Source organism: Anopheles merus, chromosome 2R (genome assembly GCF_017562075.2).
Source record: "Anopheles merus strain MAF chromosome 2R, AmerM5.1, whole genome shotgun sequence".
Classification (NCBI taxonomy): domain Eukaryota; kingdom Metazoa; phylum Arthropoda; class Insecta; order Diptera; family Culicidae; genus Anopheles; species Anopheles merus.
This window is the reverse complement of record NC_054082.1, coordinates 21,129,941-21,150,278: the sequence shown is the minus strand read 5'-3', so window position 1 is coordinate 21,150,278 and position 20,338 is coordinate 21,129,941. Positions and strand designations below refer to the sequence as shown.

General features: G+C 44.9%; 1 protein-coding gene across 4 annotated transcripts in view; it reads right to left on the bottom strand.

Moving 5' to 3' along the window:
* Nucleotides 1-20,338, bottom strand: part of LOC121590837 (calcium/calmodulin-dependent protein kinase kinase 1) — a 92,182-nt gene that overhangs the window by 10,272 nt on the left and 61,572 nt on the right. For 3 of the 4 annotated variants that reach the window (XM_041910883.1, XM_041910882.1, XM_041910884.1), the window contains 3 exons: nucleotides 15,736-15,864; nucleotides 852-939; nucleotides 1-758 (listed from right to left, as the gene is read on the bottom strand). In XM_041910883.1, coding sequence (XP_041766817.1) covers nucleotides 1-742 — 742 coding nt within the window. In that variant the 5' untranslated portion in view covers nucleotides 743-758; nucleotides 852-939; nucleotides 15,736-15,864. The remainder of the gene's footprint in view (nucleotides 759-851; nucleotides 940-15,735; nucleotides 15,865-20,338) is intronic. The other variant, XM_041910885.1, reaches the window with a different exon arrangement.

Sequence of the window (20,338 nt, the reverse complement as noted above, 5' to 3'; positions counted from 1 at the left end):
CTGCTGTTGGCGTGCCTCTCGGCGCCACTCCGTTTCCGCCCGGTCCGGTAGCGCAGCAGCTCACCGTCACCGGCTGCGGCACACTGGTCGACACGCGCACTACATCCGCAAAGCCGCGTGCCAGCTCCGTCATCCCCGGTTGCGTTTGGGCGGCCTCGGCACAATCCTCGCTGGCCACGACCACGGAACCGCTGGTGCCCATGTCTTCCCCCCCTCCGCAGCTAAAGCTATGATTGACGAATTGATTACTCTTTGCACTATCTACTGTGGTTGTTGTTGTTGCTGTTGTTGGCGGCGGCAGCGGCGGCGATGGTGATGATGTCGTCGTTTCGGAACCACCGTCCTGTACTGTCGTGTTCGAGATGCAGCCCTGGCCAGATGCAGCATGAGTATTGCGAGCGGATGCGTGGGGCGAGGTGGTAAAATTGAGACATTTCATACTAGCACTGTTGTTGTTGGTGGTGGTGATGCGACTACCACCGGTACCACCATCGGCGGCAGCATCCGCATCGTTATGACACTCAACGACTATGGTGACGGACCCGGGTACGACGACGACGGGCGACGGCTGGAAGGCGGTGGTGGTGGTGCCCGGCAACCTAGGATGGAGATCGTCCGCAGATCCTTCCTCCTCTTCGACTGCTTCCGCTACCTGCTTCGCTACTGCTACTGACGACTCGATGTCCGCCTCTGTGTGTACCGTTGGAGACATTTCGTACGTGAGCGGTACTCTGCTGGCCATAGCAAATGGCTCGTGCCTGTGTTCGAGAGGAATGGTGGCATCATGAATAATCCTGGTTGGGAAGTTGCCCTCCCCCGAGAAGTGGAAGCTGCGCGTGTCCACTACTTACCCGTATCTGGATACGATTGCAATTTGCCGAGTGCATTGAACTTTGCTAATCGTTTGATCATTCCAGCGAGTCCCTAGCACGGTTCTGTCTGCAATTGTAAGAGAAGGGAGAAGCGATTAAGTGAACGTCACAGTGCTTTAGCTTCAAATCGTAGGGTATTGTGTCGATTTGGAAGAGAGCCTACGGGAAAACATGTGCTGAAAGACTAACTCACATTAAGCTACAAGATATCCGTTTTTGTTCGAGAAAATCCTTTAAGTGCCATGGCTGGATATTTCCGATAATAGTGGCAAATAATGCATTCGGAATTGTATTGCCATTGTATTGAGTGTCTTTTGAGTTCCGTTTTAGTGTCTGGTGATAGTGGGGCATACGATAACTTTCTGGAATTTGGGTCAGGTCCAGAATGTCCATTTGTAGAAGGAAGCAGCAACCATAGGCCGGACAATAAGAAGACGAAGAAGAAGAAGACGATAACTTTTCCACAATCCCACAATTCCAGGCACGTACTAAAACGACTCTTTGATCAAGTTAATGGGGCAATAGCTTGACAAGTAGTTGGGATCTTGGAAATCTACAGCTAAGCTAACATTTTCCCTTTGCCAGATTTTGCAATGTGTCTGATAGGCTATATGATATTGATAAGCTCTACCAATTTCGTGATGGAGTTGTCTTTAAGACATCTGCTTTAGTCACTTGGCCATTAGGGTTTTGTTGAAGACTTTATCTAAGACTTTCAGAGGTTCCTACGATTTTGGGATGCCCTCCGACAGTTTTTGTTTCAACAATTGTGGAAACAATCCACTGGCTTTCCCGGTCTTTAGCTTTTTGTGTTTCTCAAATCCTCACCTCTAATACGAATTGTGTTTCAAGTATTTTCCATCAAAAGGTGCACTAAGCTTTACGAAAGAGTTCATAGCTCAGTCAGTTCGGTAAGAGTTAGCAGAAATCAATTCAAAGATATCGAACGATGCGAAGCACTGACTGTTGAACCGACACAAACCGTCATCGCAATGTAAAAATAAAAGATTTTCGAAATTCCCCCTTAATGAAATATAGTTTCAGCAGCATCGTAGCTGAAGATAAGGATTTGCTTTGTGATGTTATATTAAATCACGGTTCCCACTTTTTTTTTAGAATCCCGGGATGGTCGCTTGCCGGTCCCGGCTAGGCCAAGGCCAGGCCTGGCACTCTAATTGATTTATCTAAATCAAATTGAGCTCCACTCGAGTTTCCGCTCCTTTCTTTGTGTGTGTATGTGTGTGTGTGTGTCTATTTTTTATGGTACAATTGTTCTATTCTACTTGCTTTTCCCACCCAGCGCCTTTTACAGACGCGCATATACAGCACCGGAAATATTTTTCCCATTTCTTAGTTCCCATTTGTCGCTGCCCCATCTTCGCTCGGAAGCGAATTGCGCACAACGCAGCGTCACCGAAACAAGCGTGTTGTATTAGCTTTTATAGCGCCGTGCTCTGCTCTAATTGAATTCATTAGAGTGTGCGAATCAAGAGTGCGAGATGCTCTATTTTTTGCTATTTCGGTACAAACACCACAACAGAGCGCATCTGTATCTTGCCGTGCCTCCGCTTTTCCGTAGATTCGGCGACATTTGTTGCCTTTTTTCGGAGGGATAAAGGTGAGCACTAAAATATTTACACTCGACGCGTTGGAGGATGTGGGCGTTGGAAAGACTCACTGCAGTGGATGTGCCCATACAGAGCAGTGATGGTGGTGCGCATAAGATAGTGCAGACACCACCTGTAAGGGTCTAATTAATGTTACTACAATGTTTGTGTATGTCATTAACGGCCACGCCACTCTACTGTCTGTATCTGTAGCAAAATAACGATGATTCAAGCAAGCGTTTCCTCTCCTGTTACGCGGTGTTCTTGCGCTACCTGAAACCGTTTGACTCGAGGTGTACCGCCTAATGGTGTATGGCTCTGAGGGGTTCTACCTACCGACTCCAAAACAATCACGAAAGAAACCCCCCCCCATCCCCGGAAGACAATCCGACAAACAATTATTGGATTGGACCTTGTAGCGTATCAAATCTTTCGTGTCATCTTTCCCGTGTGTGCTTAAGTGTCGCCGCGCACAACAGGCCTGTTTATTTACGCAAGCACTGCTCCGTCTTTTGCGAGAAGTTTAGCAAAGCAAATACCCGAGCGGCAGCAGTTCCCTCCAGGTGTATGGATCAAAGTACACAAATCCTGCACACGTACAACACGTACACACACACACACGGGTCGGTTTTGCACCCGACAGGAGGAGTGTTTATACGGTGTTAGTGAGGGAGTTTGATATGTTGTCTTGCCGCGTAGTACCGCGCGTGGCAGTTCAGTCCACCGATCCTCCGATTTCAGGATGCGACCTCTGCGAGCGCGTGTGTGTGTGGTTCGTTACCTGGTTCATGCATGAGCAGGCCAAACACTTTGCACTTTGAACCGGCTTCACACACACACACATTGGAACACACATAGAAAGGAAGCTAGGGTGGGATAAAGTTCAAAGAGAAAAAGTTCAAACCAAGGGAGATGTGCTGGATTGGAACATTGCCGCCGGATCATCATCCTATGCACCGTGTAACATGACTACCATGCCAGCACCTCTCCCCCCTCCATGCCATCTTTTTACAGCAGATCATGAAAAGCTTTTTTTTTATTTTGAAAGCGTACAGTGAGATAAAACAAGGCACAGAAAAGTATCCATAACAGGGTAATGAAACACTCTTCCGCCTCTGGTTAGTGCCCGTAGCAAAACGTGATATCAATCGTAATTTAATCATACGTTTAGCACAGGTGTAAATAGAGCATCATGTACGCTTGTCGATGATCGTGTGTATTCGTGTCGCTATATTCTGTTCCTTTTCTGATTTCCTGATCGCACATCAACAACAAAGTCAGGATCAGTTTCATTTTTTGCTCCCATTTCTCTCCGCACGTGTGTGTGTGTATGCTATTTTGCCAAATTTGCCCAATCAATTTGAGAATCGAGATGAAACCGGAGCATCATCACCGTCATCATCGTATGCAGCCAGCGAACGTAACAGACAGGATAAACCATTTTACCCTCTGACCTTTTCGTGAAGCGCACTTGGGGAAGCTGAAACCAATCAAAACAGACCCGATGCGTACAGAGAAACAGGCCAGTGCATTAATCTAGACCCTGGTGTGTGTCTATCTCTGTGAGTGTGTATGTGTACTGAGCAGAAAAATTAAAACTCCATTTTCATCCAACGCTCACTCATCCGCGAATAGATCAATGGGTATTAAAATGTGCAAGGAAATACGGACCGCGCGCAGATGATGGTGTGGGAGGGACGTTCTACACGCGAGCTCGGTACGACGACACGGAAGGAGGAGCCCCAATCGCCCATCAACGCGCGATTGGAAGCTCAATTCCACACCAGTGATGTGAAGTGTGCCCATCGCCTATCGCCTGTCGAACGGAACACTTACCGGACCCGTTCCCTACTTCCAGGTCAGTGGGCATGTTGGCGGATTATGTCCCTAGGCCCCGAGAGCCCTGTTGTTCGTCGGCTTTGTGCAAATGTTAATACAGGAGAGCAGACAAAAAAAAACACAAGAGAAGGTCCACGTTCATCCATTTTGCATTATCAAAACCAAAATAGCTCAGGAATAGGCGTACGGCCAAGGGGAGGAGGGCTGTCACCGCGGGACAAATTAATCAGCATCATAGTGAATGGATTGTGTTGAGGGGGAAAAAACTGCTCTAGTGTTCTCCAGGAAAGTAATTAAGTACCGTCTCCTTCATCCTGTAGGCGGCTGATTGCTTGTAAGACATCACAAAACGTGCTGCCCCTTCCTGTGAGGGAAATAGTGCAGGGAACCACCTGCAGGGTTCCATGGTAGTGCATTATGGGCTATAATTGCTTTATAAAGTAGTTTATCGAAAATTGAAAATCGTTTCATCGTTAAGGTGGTTAAGAAAAAGTACTCCAAAAGTACACGGAACACTCCGAATGCACCGACTGGAGTTGATGTCAATTATTTGTGACTTCGAATTCAATGTTAATTCTTTGCACAAAGGTAAGAAGTTCATTACTTTGTAGAAGCCAACGGCAATGCTTTCCGTTTGCTTGATCTCGTTTCTACACTCAATGGAACTCTTTTCCTATTCCCTTTTCCTATGCAATGTGCTAGAAACGTGCAGTGAACGACCAGAACCTGAGGTGCAGTGAACTATTGAATGCTGGGAGCAGCTATCGTTTTACTGATTGAAATTGAACCTGATCGCGACGACCCCGCTGCACTGCTGTTTCTGATTCGTCCGTTTGGAAAATCGGGTTTCTCAGAAGTTGTTTCCACGGATGCAATAATCGTTCAAAACGAGGAAATGCTATTTTGCTATTTGCTATGAGTGGAATGGAATTTATTTATTTCATTCATATTGAGTGAGTGCTTTCGAATGTGGGGCTTTATTACAAAGCGAGTGTAGTTTTATTGTCTGTTCAATCATAGTTCTGTTGTGTCTGTATGGATAAACTTAAAACGATAGTTGAGCAAATGCACATTTCCATTAGCGCAAGATTCAGAGAATTTGGGATATTAAACAAATTCGAATGCTGTTTCATGTACTTTCTTTTTTAATTAAAATTAAAAAAGGGCACTGTACGGCAAACAACTAGCCCCGTTTGATACAAAGGGAAATCATTTGTCGAAGAAGAAGTTCAACATCAAAGTGCGCACGGTGGCTTTGGCTGGAATGATTATACCCTGGGCTAGAAGGCGAAAAGTTCGTGTGCGAGTGTAGCATGTAAATATATTGTTTCTCGCTCTCTTGGTAACGAAGCAGTATACAAATGTATAGATTACGTTCACCCGAGCCACATCCTATTTGATGCATCCGGCCAGATTACGGGACGTCTTCGCACTGACCATGACCGTTTCCGACGCTCGTTCCAAAGCGTTGTACAAAGTTGCTACGAAAAACTAACAGCAAGAAAAACAACTCCTGCGGTGCAGATTTCGTAGCAAATGTAAGCAAATACAGTACCGGTTTGCTTAGTAGCAAGCAGGAAAAGTAAATATACTACAACTCTTGCTTAAAGTATTGGAATCGTACAGCTGCATATTTGCACGCGTAAAACCTTGTACTACTTGATGGCTTCCGTAGTTAAGCATACAACCGAGCATTAGATTGAGAGCCAATTAGTGAAACGAATTGAGGCTGGCAACGTTTCGTGCCATTGTAAAAGAAAATGAAAGAAAAAGTTGATCAACAATCACCGACCCGTGCAACACAGGCACAGACACACACACACAGAATGACAAATTGCCTTTGCTCTACTTTGCCAACTCCGAGTGCTTTGTGTACAGTGTTGTACGGGGCCGGTAAGAAGCTGATTCAGGCAGATCGATCGGGTCCTTAACACTGTTCGGGAGATTCCTTTATCTGTATCGACATTTTCCGCCTCAATGGAGCTGCTGTTGTTTTTACGCTTTATTTCTCCCTCGTCCTTATCACCTTCTAAGGATTTACGATGGCTTTTGTTTAAAGTTGGTCTTTTAGAAGCAATCCTTCCGCTCCATAATATCCTAGGCCCCATAAAAGATAGACGGTGTGGCAGAAGATGACACACTTAAACTTAGAGGCAAAGATATTCATCTTGTCTTCTAATGGAAGCTGATCTTTTTTTTATTATTATTGTACAGATTCAACTGAAGGGAGAATCGGGGTTCAAAGAGTTTTGGAAACAGTGTAAAGTTTGGTTTCTATGATCCACCGTCTTCTTTGAATTTTAGTAAAGAAATATTAAAATAAATATTCTTTTCTACATTTCGCCAAATTGTAAACCATGTCTGGTAATTATACACTTGTTATTGTGGAATGTTATATCGCAAGCTCTCCCTCCCTTTGATGGACCACCAGTTTATTGAATGAAAGTAATTGTACCTCTACATATACATCTATATAAATCTATTGCATATTTTGCTCCATGGCATTTATTAAACACATTCTTCGCACTAAAATTGAAACCGTGGGAACGCTGAAAAAGCACAACCACACTGTTTCGATCGTAACTTCCACCACCACACCACTAAGGGGTTGAATTTCTTGATCGCCATGCTGCAGACGCAATGGACGGTGCAAAAGCGTTCGAGACTAATTTGTCCGCGGCGACAAGGCGCGAGCCGCCAGCAACCTTACTCGATACACTTTACGCACCTGTGGCTTCTTATCTCACGAACGAGCCGACCAGGCGGGCTACAAACCAGCCACAGCGGTGTTCAGCAAACGAATCGGAAGTTCAACGTTCGTATCGAATCTGGGATGTCCTACTGTGGGACTGCACCGTCATTCCACACCCATGTACGGGGTGGATGCTGCGATAAACCGCCGAAACGTGCAAACATGCACCACCGAAGTACACCGACCAATTACTACGAACGCAACGGCGCACCGGAGTGTGCGAGTACAGAATTTTAATTGACTAAACTGTTTACTTCCTCCCAAACTGGTCCGTCCGTGCGAGGAAAGCGGCGCCGAGAAGTTAAAGCTCGCCAAAGCAGCTTTTACAAGCAGGTGTTTATGTTGAGGTAGCAATGTCCAGAGCGTGATCGGCCTGGCATCGTCAAAAAAGATGTCAATCGCCATTTTCAAGCAACCCTCTAGTGCGTTAATGTGATTGTAATTAAGCGTGGCAAATTATCGTGCACCAAATTTGAGGAGATATTGGTGCCCATTTAATGCACTAATTGTGTCACCATTTTGTGCTGCGAGACAGGTACGACCGACAACGTTGACGTCCGACTGCGTACCATTTTCTCCAAATGGTGAAACATTCAAACTTGATTGGATAAAACGCAATGAGCAACGCAGATGGAAAGCGACACGCGGACAGCAGCAATGCTAATTAAAAGTGATTTATGTTTCACTGTGACGTGGTTGCGATTGTTCGGATGGCAGGAGCTTTTCCTGGTCAGAAATGACAGACAAATGAAACGTGTCTCACTGCTGCCCTGATGGTATTGGAATGAAGGTGCTCCATCAGTACGCTAGCGCTGAAAATACGTTTTTTTACTACACAACAATGGGGAAAACCACTTTGTAATAGCAAACGAAGCACGTTTGATAATGAAAGTTAGACATGCCATTCTCCGAATCTGTTGTACACTAGCTGCCTATGGGGTCAGGCGAACAAATTGGCAATACACGGTGCGTGCGGCAACCCTCCTAAGCAGACATTGTATGTTGGTGAGGGAAAATTTGATTCTCAGAATTGTTTACACACAGAAAAGCACTGCACAAACCAACGATTGCATGCATTGGATTGTTAGCAAAACTATGGATTTAGTTATATCAACGGGATTGTTATTTGTTTGTTACAATGTGGGTATGATTGGACATGCGTAGCAAGCTCGAATTTCAAATAATTTTACTTTTAAGTAATGTATTATACATTTAAAAAAAACTAAAACCTTCAAACATCTCATAAATCGATAGTAAAGTTAAAGGTTTGATGTACCTTTGGGGCAATTCCTATTACTTGATTGGATCCAACCCTCAATAAGGTCTGGTATACCTTTATAACGGTGTAACAATAAGCCTCTTAATTGCCTGCTAAATTTGTTGAAAGCTTGCCAAATCGATAACTAACTTTTTGGATACAATTAAAAAACCCTTTTTGATTATCAAGCCTACCAAGGTAGACCGTTTCGGGCTTTCTTACTGGTGAAATACAAACGAAGCAATTGCCTAACTGCGATCAAATCGAAGGACGGGTCAGCTACTGGGCCTATGATAAAACAAAAAGTTTCGCAATGATAAGAAGAACGGCAAAAAATGTTCCCGCATGATCTAAAACCTTTCCTTTTCGTTGGGGCGCCTGAAGTTATACTATTGGCTAAACTGTGATACGGGTGTGTTCAAGTTGACAGATCCACAGACCAACCACACCATACGGGGCTAAATAAAATACAGTAAGGTCAATCTAATTGGAATTTTATCCAAATGCTCCAAATAATCAATTCACAAAAATATGTTGCTAAGCAGTTCTACTAAAAAGCTAATTTACACGCTCAATACATTCCACACAGCAGAGGGAGCATTACTTGCAGCGATACTAGTGAGGGCGGAATATTCCGTTAATCATATTCTTCTACAATTTTCCAACGAAAACTGAACCGCTCAAATCCACCGCTGCGAAAAGTATTTCCCACAGCCTCGATCTACTACTGGTTAGTTCTTACAAACTGTAAAAAGCTTTCTATAGCTCGAATTACGCATCAACTAACCACCAGCCCCAGTGGCACGTTGATTCGTGGAATTATTGTTACTGACCACCACACCACCGTCACCCGCCCCAACCCAGCCAGCCCTTTTTATTTGCCCTTTCACCTACTGCCTGCCTTCTTCCCCATCCCCGCACGGCATAAGGTACGGAATCAGCAAATTATGTTTCACTTATTAAAATAGATTGCCATCGGGCTACAACCTACCCGGTTCAGAGCGCCGCCTCGTTGCTGAACCATGCACAATTGGCTTTTTGGGTTGTTTTTTTTTGCCAACCCGTGGGAGAAGGTAAATAACGAGGGGAGTGTATTATACTACATACACACACACACACATATACATTGCTTTCGGGGCTTTGAGGTAACGGAGGGTTTCCGTTTTGCGAACGGAACTCATTTTTATACCTCGACGAGCCTTCCCGTAGCTAGGCCGCCTTGTGAACGCGGCACACCAGCTGTCACGTTCAATGTGACCTCCGAGAGTTGATCGGAAGAAGATTGCAAACCCTCTCCCTGCGTCCCTGTTTTTTCAACCCTACATTTCCTTGGCTGTGCCCTCCCGTTTAACGGTAGTTTTCCCGTGTTTCTGTTTTTGCTGCTCGAGATTTGTGTGCCTTCTCTGTGCTTGTGTGTGTGCGTTTTTTGACCACTTCAATCAGAAATAATTCCTTTAGCCCTCACGCCGACACGCAATGCCGAGGTGCCCCGTTTGCTCGACTGACCCGATGTGGGTGGGTGGGGTCATTCGGTGCCGAATGACGGTGACCTTTCGCATGTTTGGCTTTCCTCCGCCCGGTTGTATTTCCATCAATCTGCCCATCGCTTGACTTGTAGTGCTATGCTCCGCACGGTGGTCACTGGCAGCTGTCGGAATATGACTGTAGCGCCATTAATTTATTCCGTCTACAAAACTATGCTTTCTCCTCCTCTTGGTAGTCTTGGGCCGCTGTACACTTTACGCCGAAGGGGATTTGGATTTTTTGCTTTTTTTTTTGTTTTGGTTTGTGAGCGATAAACTATACTCAGCATAATTTGAAATTTAAAGTGAACTACTCTAAATTCAGTCCCACGGGATGGGGCAAAAGGTTCACCACCTGCCAGGGCGCTGTAGCGTTCGTCCCAAACATGCCAAACTATGTAAATTATGTGCTGTACCAGAGTTTGGCATTTGGGGATCGTAAAATTTGACTACCGACTGTAGTGTTGTAGTGCACTGTGGGCGCACTTTTGTTAAGTTTCAACGCAGCAAGCTGTTTCAATTATACCGCCAACCATTTCCAGCGTGCGTGTATATGCTAGCAGCTGGTGTGATTTCGCCTGAAATCAGTGACCGGAAAATGGTTGCAAACCGAACAGAAACTGCATGTAATGAGGGTACATGTTGATGTATGGAAATGCTGTAAAAACCTTTTCTAATGAAATTGGTAATGGTATGCGATTGTATATCTTAAAAATGGAGAAAATAGCAGTGATTTTATAGCGTTGCTGCCGTCTCGAAAACTACCAGGCGTCTCCTTTTGCAGTGAAAGCTTGTACTACAACTTTTCCTAAAATATACGGGAGAAAATGTGTACAATCATGCAAAGGGCTCATCTGCAGATAATACAAAAATTGCAACTTCCAACTATCATGAATTATCGTGAATTTTTAATCATATTATATGTCAATATTCTTTATATGTTTCTAATTTAGTTCATAGCTTTTGTATATTTGGTGTAACTCATGTGTATACAAATATTAGTTTTCTGAAATCGAAGTTAAAAAAGCAACCAAATGCCTCGATTAGGACCATTATCTAAAAAAGCCGTCAGCCTAATTCTTGCAAACTGAATTACTTTCCAATTTATTTTTCCAATTATTAGTTTACCTTTCCGTTCCAAACAGCAGCAACCGCGCGTCCGTGTACCATAAAAGATAAAAGGTTCTTTTAATTTATTTTATTTTCCAATGCCGTTTCCCAGAAAATCCTTCAACATCTCTGTGAATGTGTATGTGTGTTCAAAACTGTGGGAAAAAATCGTTCAATCTAGTCAAGCGTACAGCGCAACAAGCATACAAAACGAAACATTAGCCCCACTCCACCTCACGATACTGAACGGAAAGGTAAAACACCGCTGACAGGGTTGAAAAAAAAAACATTTAGAAAACCCAAACCTTTGCTTGCCGCATCCCAAAATCGGTCCCCGCGTGTATCGCATTACTTGAGCACGGCTTAAGCTGATCGGAAACAACCTCCGCAAGAGCTTTAAATTTTGCTCGTCAAAGCGAAATTATGGCTGCTATCGCAACCGCGCGTCCTTTAGCGTGCCGCGTTCGTGCTCGAAGCGATTTGAAGTATGTTTAAAATTATTAAATACCAGCGCTGGCGGGGAAGATGTTGCATTTACAAAAAAAAGAAGACGTACCGACACAAGAAAGCAAACATTGTTTACGAAAGAATGCTTGGTTCACAAAACTTTCACTCTTCCTTTTGCCAGCAAACGGCGAGCGCTTACATCATACCGCTGGCTGTCGGTCGTACCGTGGGGAGAGCTCCCCGCAGCATTCAAGTTATTTTTCATGGCGAAAGTATGGCAGAGCACAGGGCTTTGTTGGTGGAGCGGCTTTTTGTTTTCTCTAAGACATCATACAAGGCTTCACCTCTCTTAATCCAACAAACCTAACCGTTGTTTCCGCTCTTGCTTACTTTGTTGTTGTCATTTGCTCTAATAATCAGTATTACACGATCAACTAAACTGACACGCAGCGTCGTGGCGGCAGCAGTGTAGGCCACACCACCGGAGGCCGCAAACAGCACCGGTTGGATTAGCTAATTAATAGCTAACAACAATCATCAAGATACGCCCTCCAGGTTCGTTAATACAAACATTGACAGCTAAATTCGCAAACCCCGCACGGCTATCCATGTACGGTGTTTTCTACCGTTCGACGATGTTCGATATCAATTATGCAAACGGTGGCAAACCGGTGCTATCCACACATAGCCTGCCTGCCCTTCTCCCCCTTCTTCCCCCTTCACCTTACCTTCAATCCGTGCGTGTATAAGGTCAGTGTGCTGCAGTGTGGCACTAAAATGTTGCATTAAGTCTTTGCAATAATGTAGCCAGGCCTCACCGAGCGGGCGATTTATTCACAACCGCCGCCAGCCATACAACGGATTAAACACGATTTCTGCCCCAAGACTCCTCTCCCTAGCGGTGTGTAATTAATCCATCCGAGATTTGCAAAAGTGATCGTTTAATTCCATAGCTGCCGCCTCTGTCGCTGTAGGGTTATGATGTTTCTTACATGTTTTTTTTGTTTTGTTTATTGTTTGTTTGTTTGGTTCTGTTTTGTTTTTTTTTTGCCCTTTTCGTTCGTATTTGGGCTCGGTGCTGGCTGAGTAGTGAAAGGAATGATCGATCTATTCCAATCGATTTTCTATTAGACGCCCATTGCTTCTCTTTTTAAGCGGATTGCAGTTCATGATCAAACACTGAATCGTAACATTTCGTTCACTGTATTTAGTAACAGTCATAAAATCTCATCGTTTTTACAATCACTTCATTCTTTGCTTTATTTAATGTTCATCTTCCCCTTCAGCGCCACAACCGCCCAGCACATCTGTCAAAGCTTCTAACCCAACAGAGAATAAGATTGTTTGCGAATCTCACTCTGATGAAATTCCCATTTTTCTCCGCATTTTACTTGCCAGAATGGCCGCGCAGCATACACGTTGTGCCTCATTGCTGCAGCAAATGGACGCCCGACGATCGGGTTTGGTGCGCCAGGGGTAATTGCATGTGATTGCAATTGCATTCACGAGTAACACCTTCCTTGCCGTGGCTCGTCCAACCGGAATCGGAGGCGCCCATCTTCCCGTCCTCCATCGTTTTGAAGGGGCGTCATAAAACGTACCCTTTCGCGGCAAGCATCCGTTGCTGCTGCTGCTGCCTGGTCTATGTGGCTGCGGTGCCTATGCCGTGGCGGAGCGCGAGCAAATGGCTAATTACCGGCCTGTGTGTGGTCATTTCAATCAACCGAATGCAGTGATCAAGTGCGCCACGACGTGTCATAATATCTCTGTTGCCGGCAATAACAACGCGCTGCGAAAAAGGCTCGCCGAGCAGAGTTGCTGATATCTTAATTATGTTTAATGTTCGCAATATCGTAAGCGAACCGATGTGTTTGTGGTTCGGTTTTCACATTATAACACAAATTAGCCACAATTGTTGTTTTGCAACGATCGCATCGGCGGTCGGTAAACCTTTCTATTGAATATATTTGATCATTTGATTCCATCCCAAAAAAATCATCATCATTGCATTGTATTATTGAAACAATAACCTTCCTGCTTGGTGATTTAATAACGGAAAAATTTGCCAGCATAAACCGGCCTATGATCCCGCGCTCGACACAACAATCATAGCTCACTTTACATGTTAACGGTTTTCTATACATTCACTTAAGCTTAAGCTGCGGTTGATTGAAAGTAAACGTTTTGTACCGCCGTCCCAACGACAAAGCCATTTACCTTTTCCTTTACAATACCCATCCGGCTTTTTATAGCAAGCGTATGCAAATGTTATGCGCCATGCGCGCCCCCTTTTTTGCAAACTGCACACGAGCCTTCTTGCGCCGTGTGACAGCAGCAGCAGCAGCAGCAGCAGTACCCACTATCATATCGCTCTCGCGGTGCATGTTTTCGCGGCTAGCCATCACACGCGGCCCGGAAGCACGCGGGAAAACTTCTATCTCACGCGCGTTGCGTGACTACAAAAATGCACACACGCGCGCACGCACACTGCTTTAGATTTCAATTAAGATTAAGCGCATCTGGAGCCCACCCGTGTCAATTCTGCTCCATTCTGCTTTTCACCCCCCCTTTTGCGCAAGATGCCCACCCCGCAAGATCGCAGGTTGGCAGCCAAACAACCACACACGTTCGATGTACCGTTGCAGACGTGACAGATTTCGAACGTCTTGGCGTGGTCCTCCGCTCCCGGTGGCGACAGTTTCAGGTGATCCAGCGAATCGGAAGCTGGTCGATCGCCGGCCGGTCGATCGCTCGTCTGCGTTCGCGTGATGTGTCGATACGTCGTCGACGTTTTCGCCAGTCGCCCGACCCATCACGCGATGCTCCACGACGGGCTGGAGGTGGTGGAGAGTTCGCTTAGCTAAACCGGATTAACCAGTCCCAGTGGGATGGAAGTACCACACACTGCTCCCGCCGTTCCCGTCGTCGTTGGAATCTGCCGAGCAGCGCACTGCAGTGAAGGTCCAATTTATGGGGCTGCTTTCGTTTTGCGGGGCAAAACAGGAAGATATCAAGATGCATGACAGTTTTTTTGTGCTGCTGCTGCTGTTGCTGTCATGACAAAGCGTTGCAGCTGCACTCAGCGAGATGACACGGTAGCGTGTGGGAATGCTCCCGATTGGCTGCGAAATTGCGACAGCATTTCGTGGGCGCATTAACTATAAAATGCATTCCAAGCGTGTAAACTCTTTTGCAGAGGAACTATTTTATAGTATTGTTTGATTGTTACAGCTCTACAGTAAGGTGAGCTGAAATCGAAAATCTATTTCATTCTATTAGTTATTATGAGCTCGTGAATCGCAACAATTGCTAAATAAAACCCGTAAAAGCTAACAATCCAAGGTCGTAATTATTGGTCTTTGGCGCCGCAATGTATCTGTATCTCTATGTATTGAAATTTTGTCTAATGATGTTTTCCTGTTTACTTAAAATTGGAACCTCTGCATTGGCATGCAATGAAGCGTCTTCTCGATTGTACAAATCACCCGCCGTATCAATGCAACAAAAAAGGTGTAGGCGATAGACATTCCCGCTCAGCGCTCGATAGACCCGGACTTGATAGGGTTGAACGTTGGCGAGAGATGTCATGTGAGTGAAAACCCCACTCTGCCCACTGCTCCGACAACAAGTTTCCGAAACTAGCTTTCGACTGGCAGCATCTGCTCTGCAGAGCTCATTTCCAAAGACTCCCTCCATCCTGCAACGCCACGGTCGCGGTTGTGATGGTGTCGATAAACATATTGCCTATGTGCCATTCGGCGGCAGGCAAACATAATTAATGCAACGACCGTAGCAGGACGTGATTTCATTTCTATCCCGAGCGGTGTATTTCCCTCCATTACCCGTACACACAGTGCGACCCCAAATATGTTCGAGATGCGGCCCGAACCGTGGGAGTCTAGCGTACATGCACATGGACCGGACCAGTTCATTTGCAAACCTTTTCGGTGACAGACAGAGCGTGAAAGTGTGCTTCTGCACGGACAAGCAAGCAGCGCTTGCCACTCCAAGAAGGTGTAGTTCGCGTTACGCTTGCACGCATTTCGTGGGGAACAAGGGTAAACACGATAGCCCACAAATACGACCACGGGTGATGCTGCTGTCACCAGTCCTGGGCGGTGAAATACCACCCGAAACTGTGGACGGAGTACACGACGACGCGTGCCATCGAATTGAGCAGGGATTACTGGTGAAACTAGTCTCTTACAAAGCATACACAAGCTCTTAAAACGCTCAACAGGCGCTGGATAGATCGATACAGGAGCTATGTGTTAGTGATTTTATGATTATTCTCCACTCAATGTAAATCATTACTTATTGAGATTACCTGATTGCTGAAAAAACAGTCAATGTTTTCAAGCGTCTGTTTTGCGGCATCAACAAGTAACTTTTTTAGTGTTACTTCGGGTTTCGTGCATGATCGCACTGCACATGGGAATGGGTTGATAAAGGAAATCTGGAATGGAAAAAAGGGAAACAAAAATAATTTTAAAATAACCGGACAGCTTTAAAAGGCTTTCTAGATTATGTTTGTTTTCAAAATAAAGCAATATGAATGTTTTTTTTTTTGTGACATCATATCTTCCATCGCACGCGAATGCTGTTTTTTTGCATTCAAATCTTCCCATCAGACAAAGCTGCTGCCGCTGAAAAGCGATAAAACTTTTCACCAAATCCCTCACAATCATTCAAGTGCAACGGAGAAGCCCTTTTGCCCGGAGCACTCAACACACCACGGCAGACGATGATGCCGGGTGGCTATTGAGACGCCACAAAAATGCTGCTGCGCCCGTCGGTTTCGGTGGGTTTCGGTCGAGACGAAAGATCGTTGAAATCATCCACTAAAGCTTAACCTTTAACGCAAATAAAAATCATTCACCCGTTCGCCCATCACTCGGCAATCGGTTTTCAAAGCGACCAACCACCTCGTGTTCTCTCGATTCTTCAACATTTGCCCCATACGCAGCTACTCGCTTTTTGGAATGGTTTTTACTTGAGTGCTATCATCGTGTTTACTGTTTTTTCTTTCTCTCTTTCTCTCTCTCTCGCTTTACACTATTTGCATAAGCTACAAGAATTTGTGACCATTTTTTGTTTTAGTTTTCAGTTCATGCAAGGGTTTTCTGCTTGAGCTGACGTGAACGGTTGGTACACACGAACGAGTTGTGTGTGTGTGTTGGTTTTGGTTGCTCCACGCCTTGTTGAAGTTGCTGTTATTCATGTTCAAGGAAGGATTGAGCGAAACGAAAAAGATATTAGCGGTTGACCGAGTTTTCCGATCGTCAACCTCGGTGGGGAAGTTTTTACACATCTACTCACTTCAGAAGTTTAGATAGTTCCAAAATCGCTTGCCCGATTTTGAGCATACTGGGTATGGTTTAAATTCTCAAGCAATGTTTGATATGTTATCTTTAGAGAATAATTTTTTTTGTTGCAAAATGCAGTGTTATGTCAAGCTGTAATAATAACTAGCATTAGGTTTTCATTGCTACATACTATTAAGCTAGCCTTTCTAAGCAATATTTGGCACGTGCGGTGAACATTTTCCATATAAAGGAAGAAATTAAGACTTCCAAAAGGAGAAGATCAGGCTTAGATATTCACTGCAGTCTGTGCATTCACTGTCTTTGAATGTTAAGTAAAGTTATTGAATTATCATCCCTCAGGTTGTAAGTCGAGCTGAACAGCCCCGTGCAGGAAGTGAGCTAAAGTTAATGGTATGGAGGGACAAAACTCCCAAATTGTGTTTGATTTATTTGATCCTGGATAGTCCTGCCCGGGTTGGTCGACACCATTTCACCACAGACACACGTGTGGTAAGGATGACTTCACTTCAGACGGTTAGCCAGTGAGGCTGCAATCTGCTTTTCGATTGTGAAGCAAAAACAAAAAACTCCCTACCCCAATGCCGCAAGCAAAAACCTATAGAACAAACCACACTAACAACGACCCTATAAAAGAGCCCAAATGGAGCGCTTTTTGCATCCCTCTCGCCTAAATGTTGAACCACATTGGCAAACCGAAATGTATGCGGTTCCGCTGCAAGTTCCCTGCTGGCACACTCACTTGCCAGTGCTTGTTTTGCTCCGTCGTTCCGATAGTTACTCGCCGGATCCGGAGCATCCTTTTCACAGCTGTGCTTGCTTCGCTCAACGATCTGCTGCTGCTGCTACTACTACTTCGGGCACATCGGGCTCCGGCATAGCACCATATTTAACAATGTTTTGAATGATTTACTGCTACGCAAACGCAACGTGCGGCCAGCCATATTTACCGTCCCTAACTCGTAGCCAGTCAGTTAACGGTCGCAAGTTCAAAGGAAGCCGCCATATATTCGGCCCGAACCTGGGCCTGCCTTACCCCCAATGCGGACTCCGCTCACAACGTTCCGTTAATGCGCCCGCTCGGCGTAAACCAGTTAAGGAGATTCGAAGGAAAATGGTACTAAAACCGGGGGGTATTAAATTGTTTTCTCAAGCGCTCTGTTTGCAATGGGTGGAGGAAAAATCCTTCCTTCTGTCATGGTTCTGCTTGCAGTAGAAACTCTACCGTTGTTTAAGTGCGGGGAATAAATACACTGTAAATACTTGCAAATCAACATTTAAGTCAGTAGGTAACTGCAATTACGTTATAATTATACTGTATCATCTTCATTTTTCTTTTTGTAGATTTTTAGTAAAGTTCTTCATCTGATAGAAGAAATGGTCCTTAATTATTTTGTCTCACTTGTACGTACACAAACACACATGATACATGAACATGAACGACGAGTAGTAATAATGCTCGGGAATTTAAGGCTTCTACGCCTCCATTCGCTCAAAACTCAATGGAATGCAACCCAACTGGAAACTTGGCCAGGGAATGCAAAATCACCCAGCCAAAACTAATTATTGCTTGTGGGAAAAGTTTTCACCAGCTGCCTCCCTGCCCGTAAAGCTCTATAGGTAGCGTTCAGTCGAAAACTCGAAAAAGCTCTAATATATTCACTCCTGGTGAAACTTTTTCCCCCCCCTTCGTACATATCCCTTCAACTCCCTTCACCGTCTTTACGCTTCAAAGCCCAGCGTGCGGAAGAGGAAAAAGATGGTCAAACGATAAACTTGGGTGCAAAAGTTTGGATTTTTCTTTTCCTGTTTACCGGAATACGATGATGATGATGATACGTCACCGTATCAATGTTTTCCATTCCACCGCAATGGGGAACGCCCCCCCACTACCCCCCCGGAAGCGGCTTGAGAGGTTCATATTTTGTTGTGCTGCTGCTGTGTTTGTTTGTTTGTTTGTTGACTCGTGTTGGTTGGTTGGTTTGATAGTTGAAGCACCTGTTTTGTGCTGTTTCTTTTTTTGTGTTCACCAAACCTGAAAACATTCGCTCACGACGCACACGAGTTATGCTGACCGCCACCGGCCGTAGCAGCTATGCATTTGGCAAAGTTTTTTCCCAGCCCACATTCAACTCAGGCTTCCCAATTTGCAAGTATGATTAAATTTACTTCCTCGAAAACTTTCGTCCATTCCGCAGCTATTGGTGGTTTGTGGGCCGATTCCCCTCCTCTCCCTCATTGGAAACTTCTTCCTGTCATGCGAAACTATGCCAAGAAAGTTGGATAACAACTAAACTTGAATCATTAAGGCTAGATTGGCTTAGATGTCAAAAACTCCGTCTGCATGCTTTTAATGGAATCATTAGAAGAGAGTGGCGTGTGGGCGTTGTTGCCTTCGAGCAAATTATACCGATACTATCTTTTTTGTTAATTGAAATGAGGACACTTTTATGCTGGCCTGTGGAAAACAAATATCCGTTTCGGCTCGTCACTTGCCAGGAACAGGAACAGAAGCAAGCAGAAAAGAAAAGCACGATACGCCACACATTTTCTACATAGATTTTGTTCTTCTGATTGAATTATAGTGTTTTGTGGTGTCTTAAATTCATGTCCATGGATTCGAGCAAGAGAAATGTGATTTAAGTTTACACCTTTTAAACCGTTCCTCGTTTCATGCTTTTGAAAGCTCCATAAACCTCTTCTAGACAGTAAACAATTTTAGCTAAAAATGTTGTACCAACTTCCATAAGGACATATACTTTTGTCTCGTCCTTCTTCGTTTGTCTATTGTTGCTTTCCGCTTCTCACTTTTAACTTGCGCCAAGCCGTTTATTAGATTAGCCGTTTCGCTGCAGCATCCGGCAACACCAAGGCACACCGGCGACAAATTGTCAAGGGCCCAATTTTGCCCACGCTTTGTAACACTTTTTCCAATTAACTGTGAGTTCGCGAATAGAAGGAAACAGAAAGCGAATTTACGACCCTGCGAATCTTTCTCTCTGTGCAGTTTTTTTAGAACCAATCCAAAAAAACTTCACAAACGCGTCTCGTGTCCCTAACTTAAATTGCTAAACCAGCTCCAGCAGCGGCAACAGCAGCCGCGGAGTCAAATCGATATTCTATTTTTAGCCTTCCTATCCTTATTGAATTCACCTTCTGCTTTGCAGCTGCTGCTGTACGTGTATGGACGTATCCCACTGTCATCCTATCTAGTTCGCTTTAAGAGTCCCGAAGGACTGTTACGTTCCCGTTCGCTTCGTCGGTGCTCCGCGTCCCAGGGATACTCAGTCTCAGAACTTTCAACCGATCCGATCCGAACCCCAATCTACCAGACACAGACAAATAAACGCCCGCAGCGTAGACAAAAAAAAGGCAACAAAAGTTTGGATCCGTAATACGGTCAGTAACTGTTTGTGAACCACACTTACCGGCGTGTTTATGAGGCGTGTACCACAACCCCGACGAAAAAGTGTTGTCCCCCTGGCACAAGCAATCTGTATGCAATCAGCTGTACCACCGTTCCCCATTAGGGTCAAGCCATGGGTGATGGCCACTTTCTTTCTCTCTCTCTCTCTCTCTCTCTCTCTCTCCCTTTTCTAGCCCTTA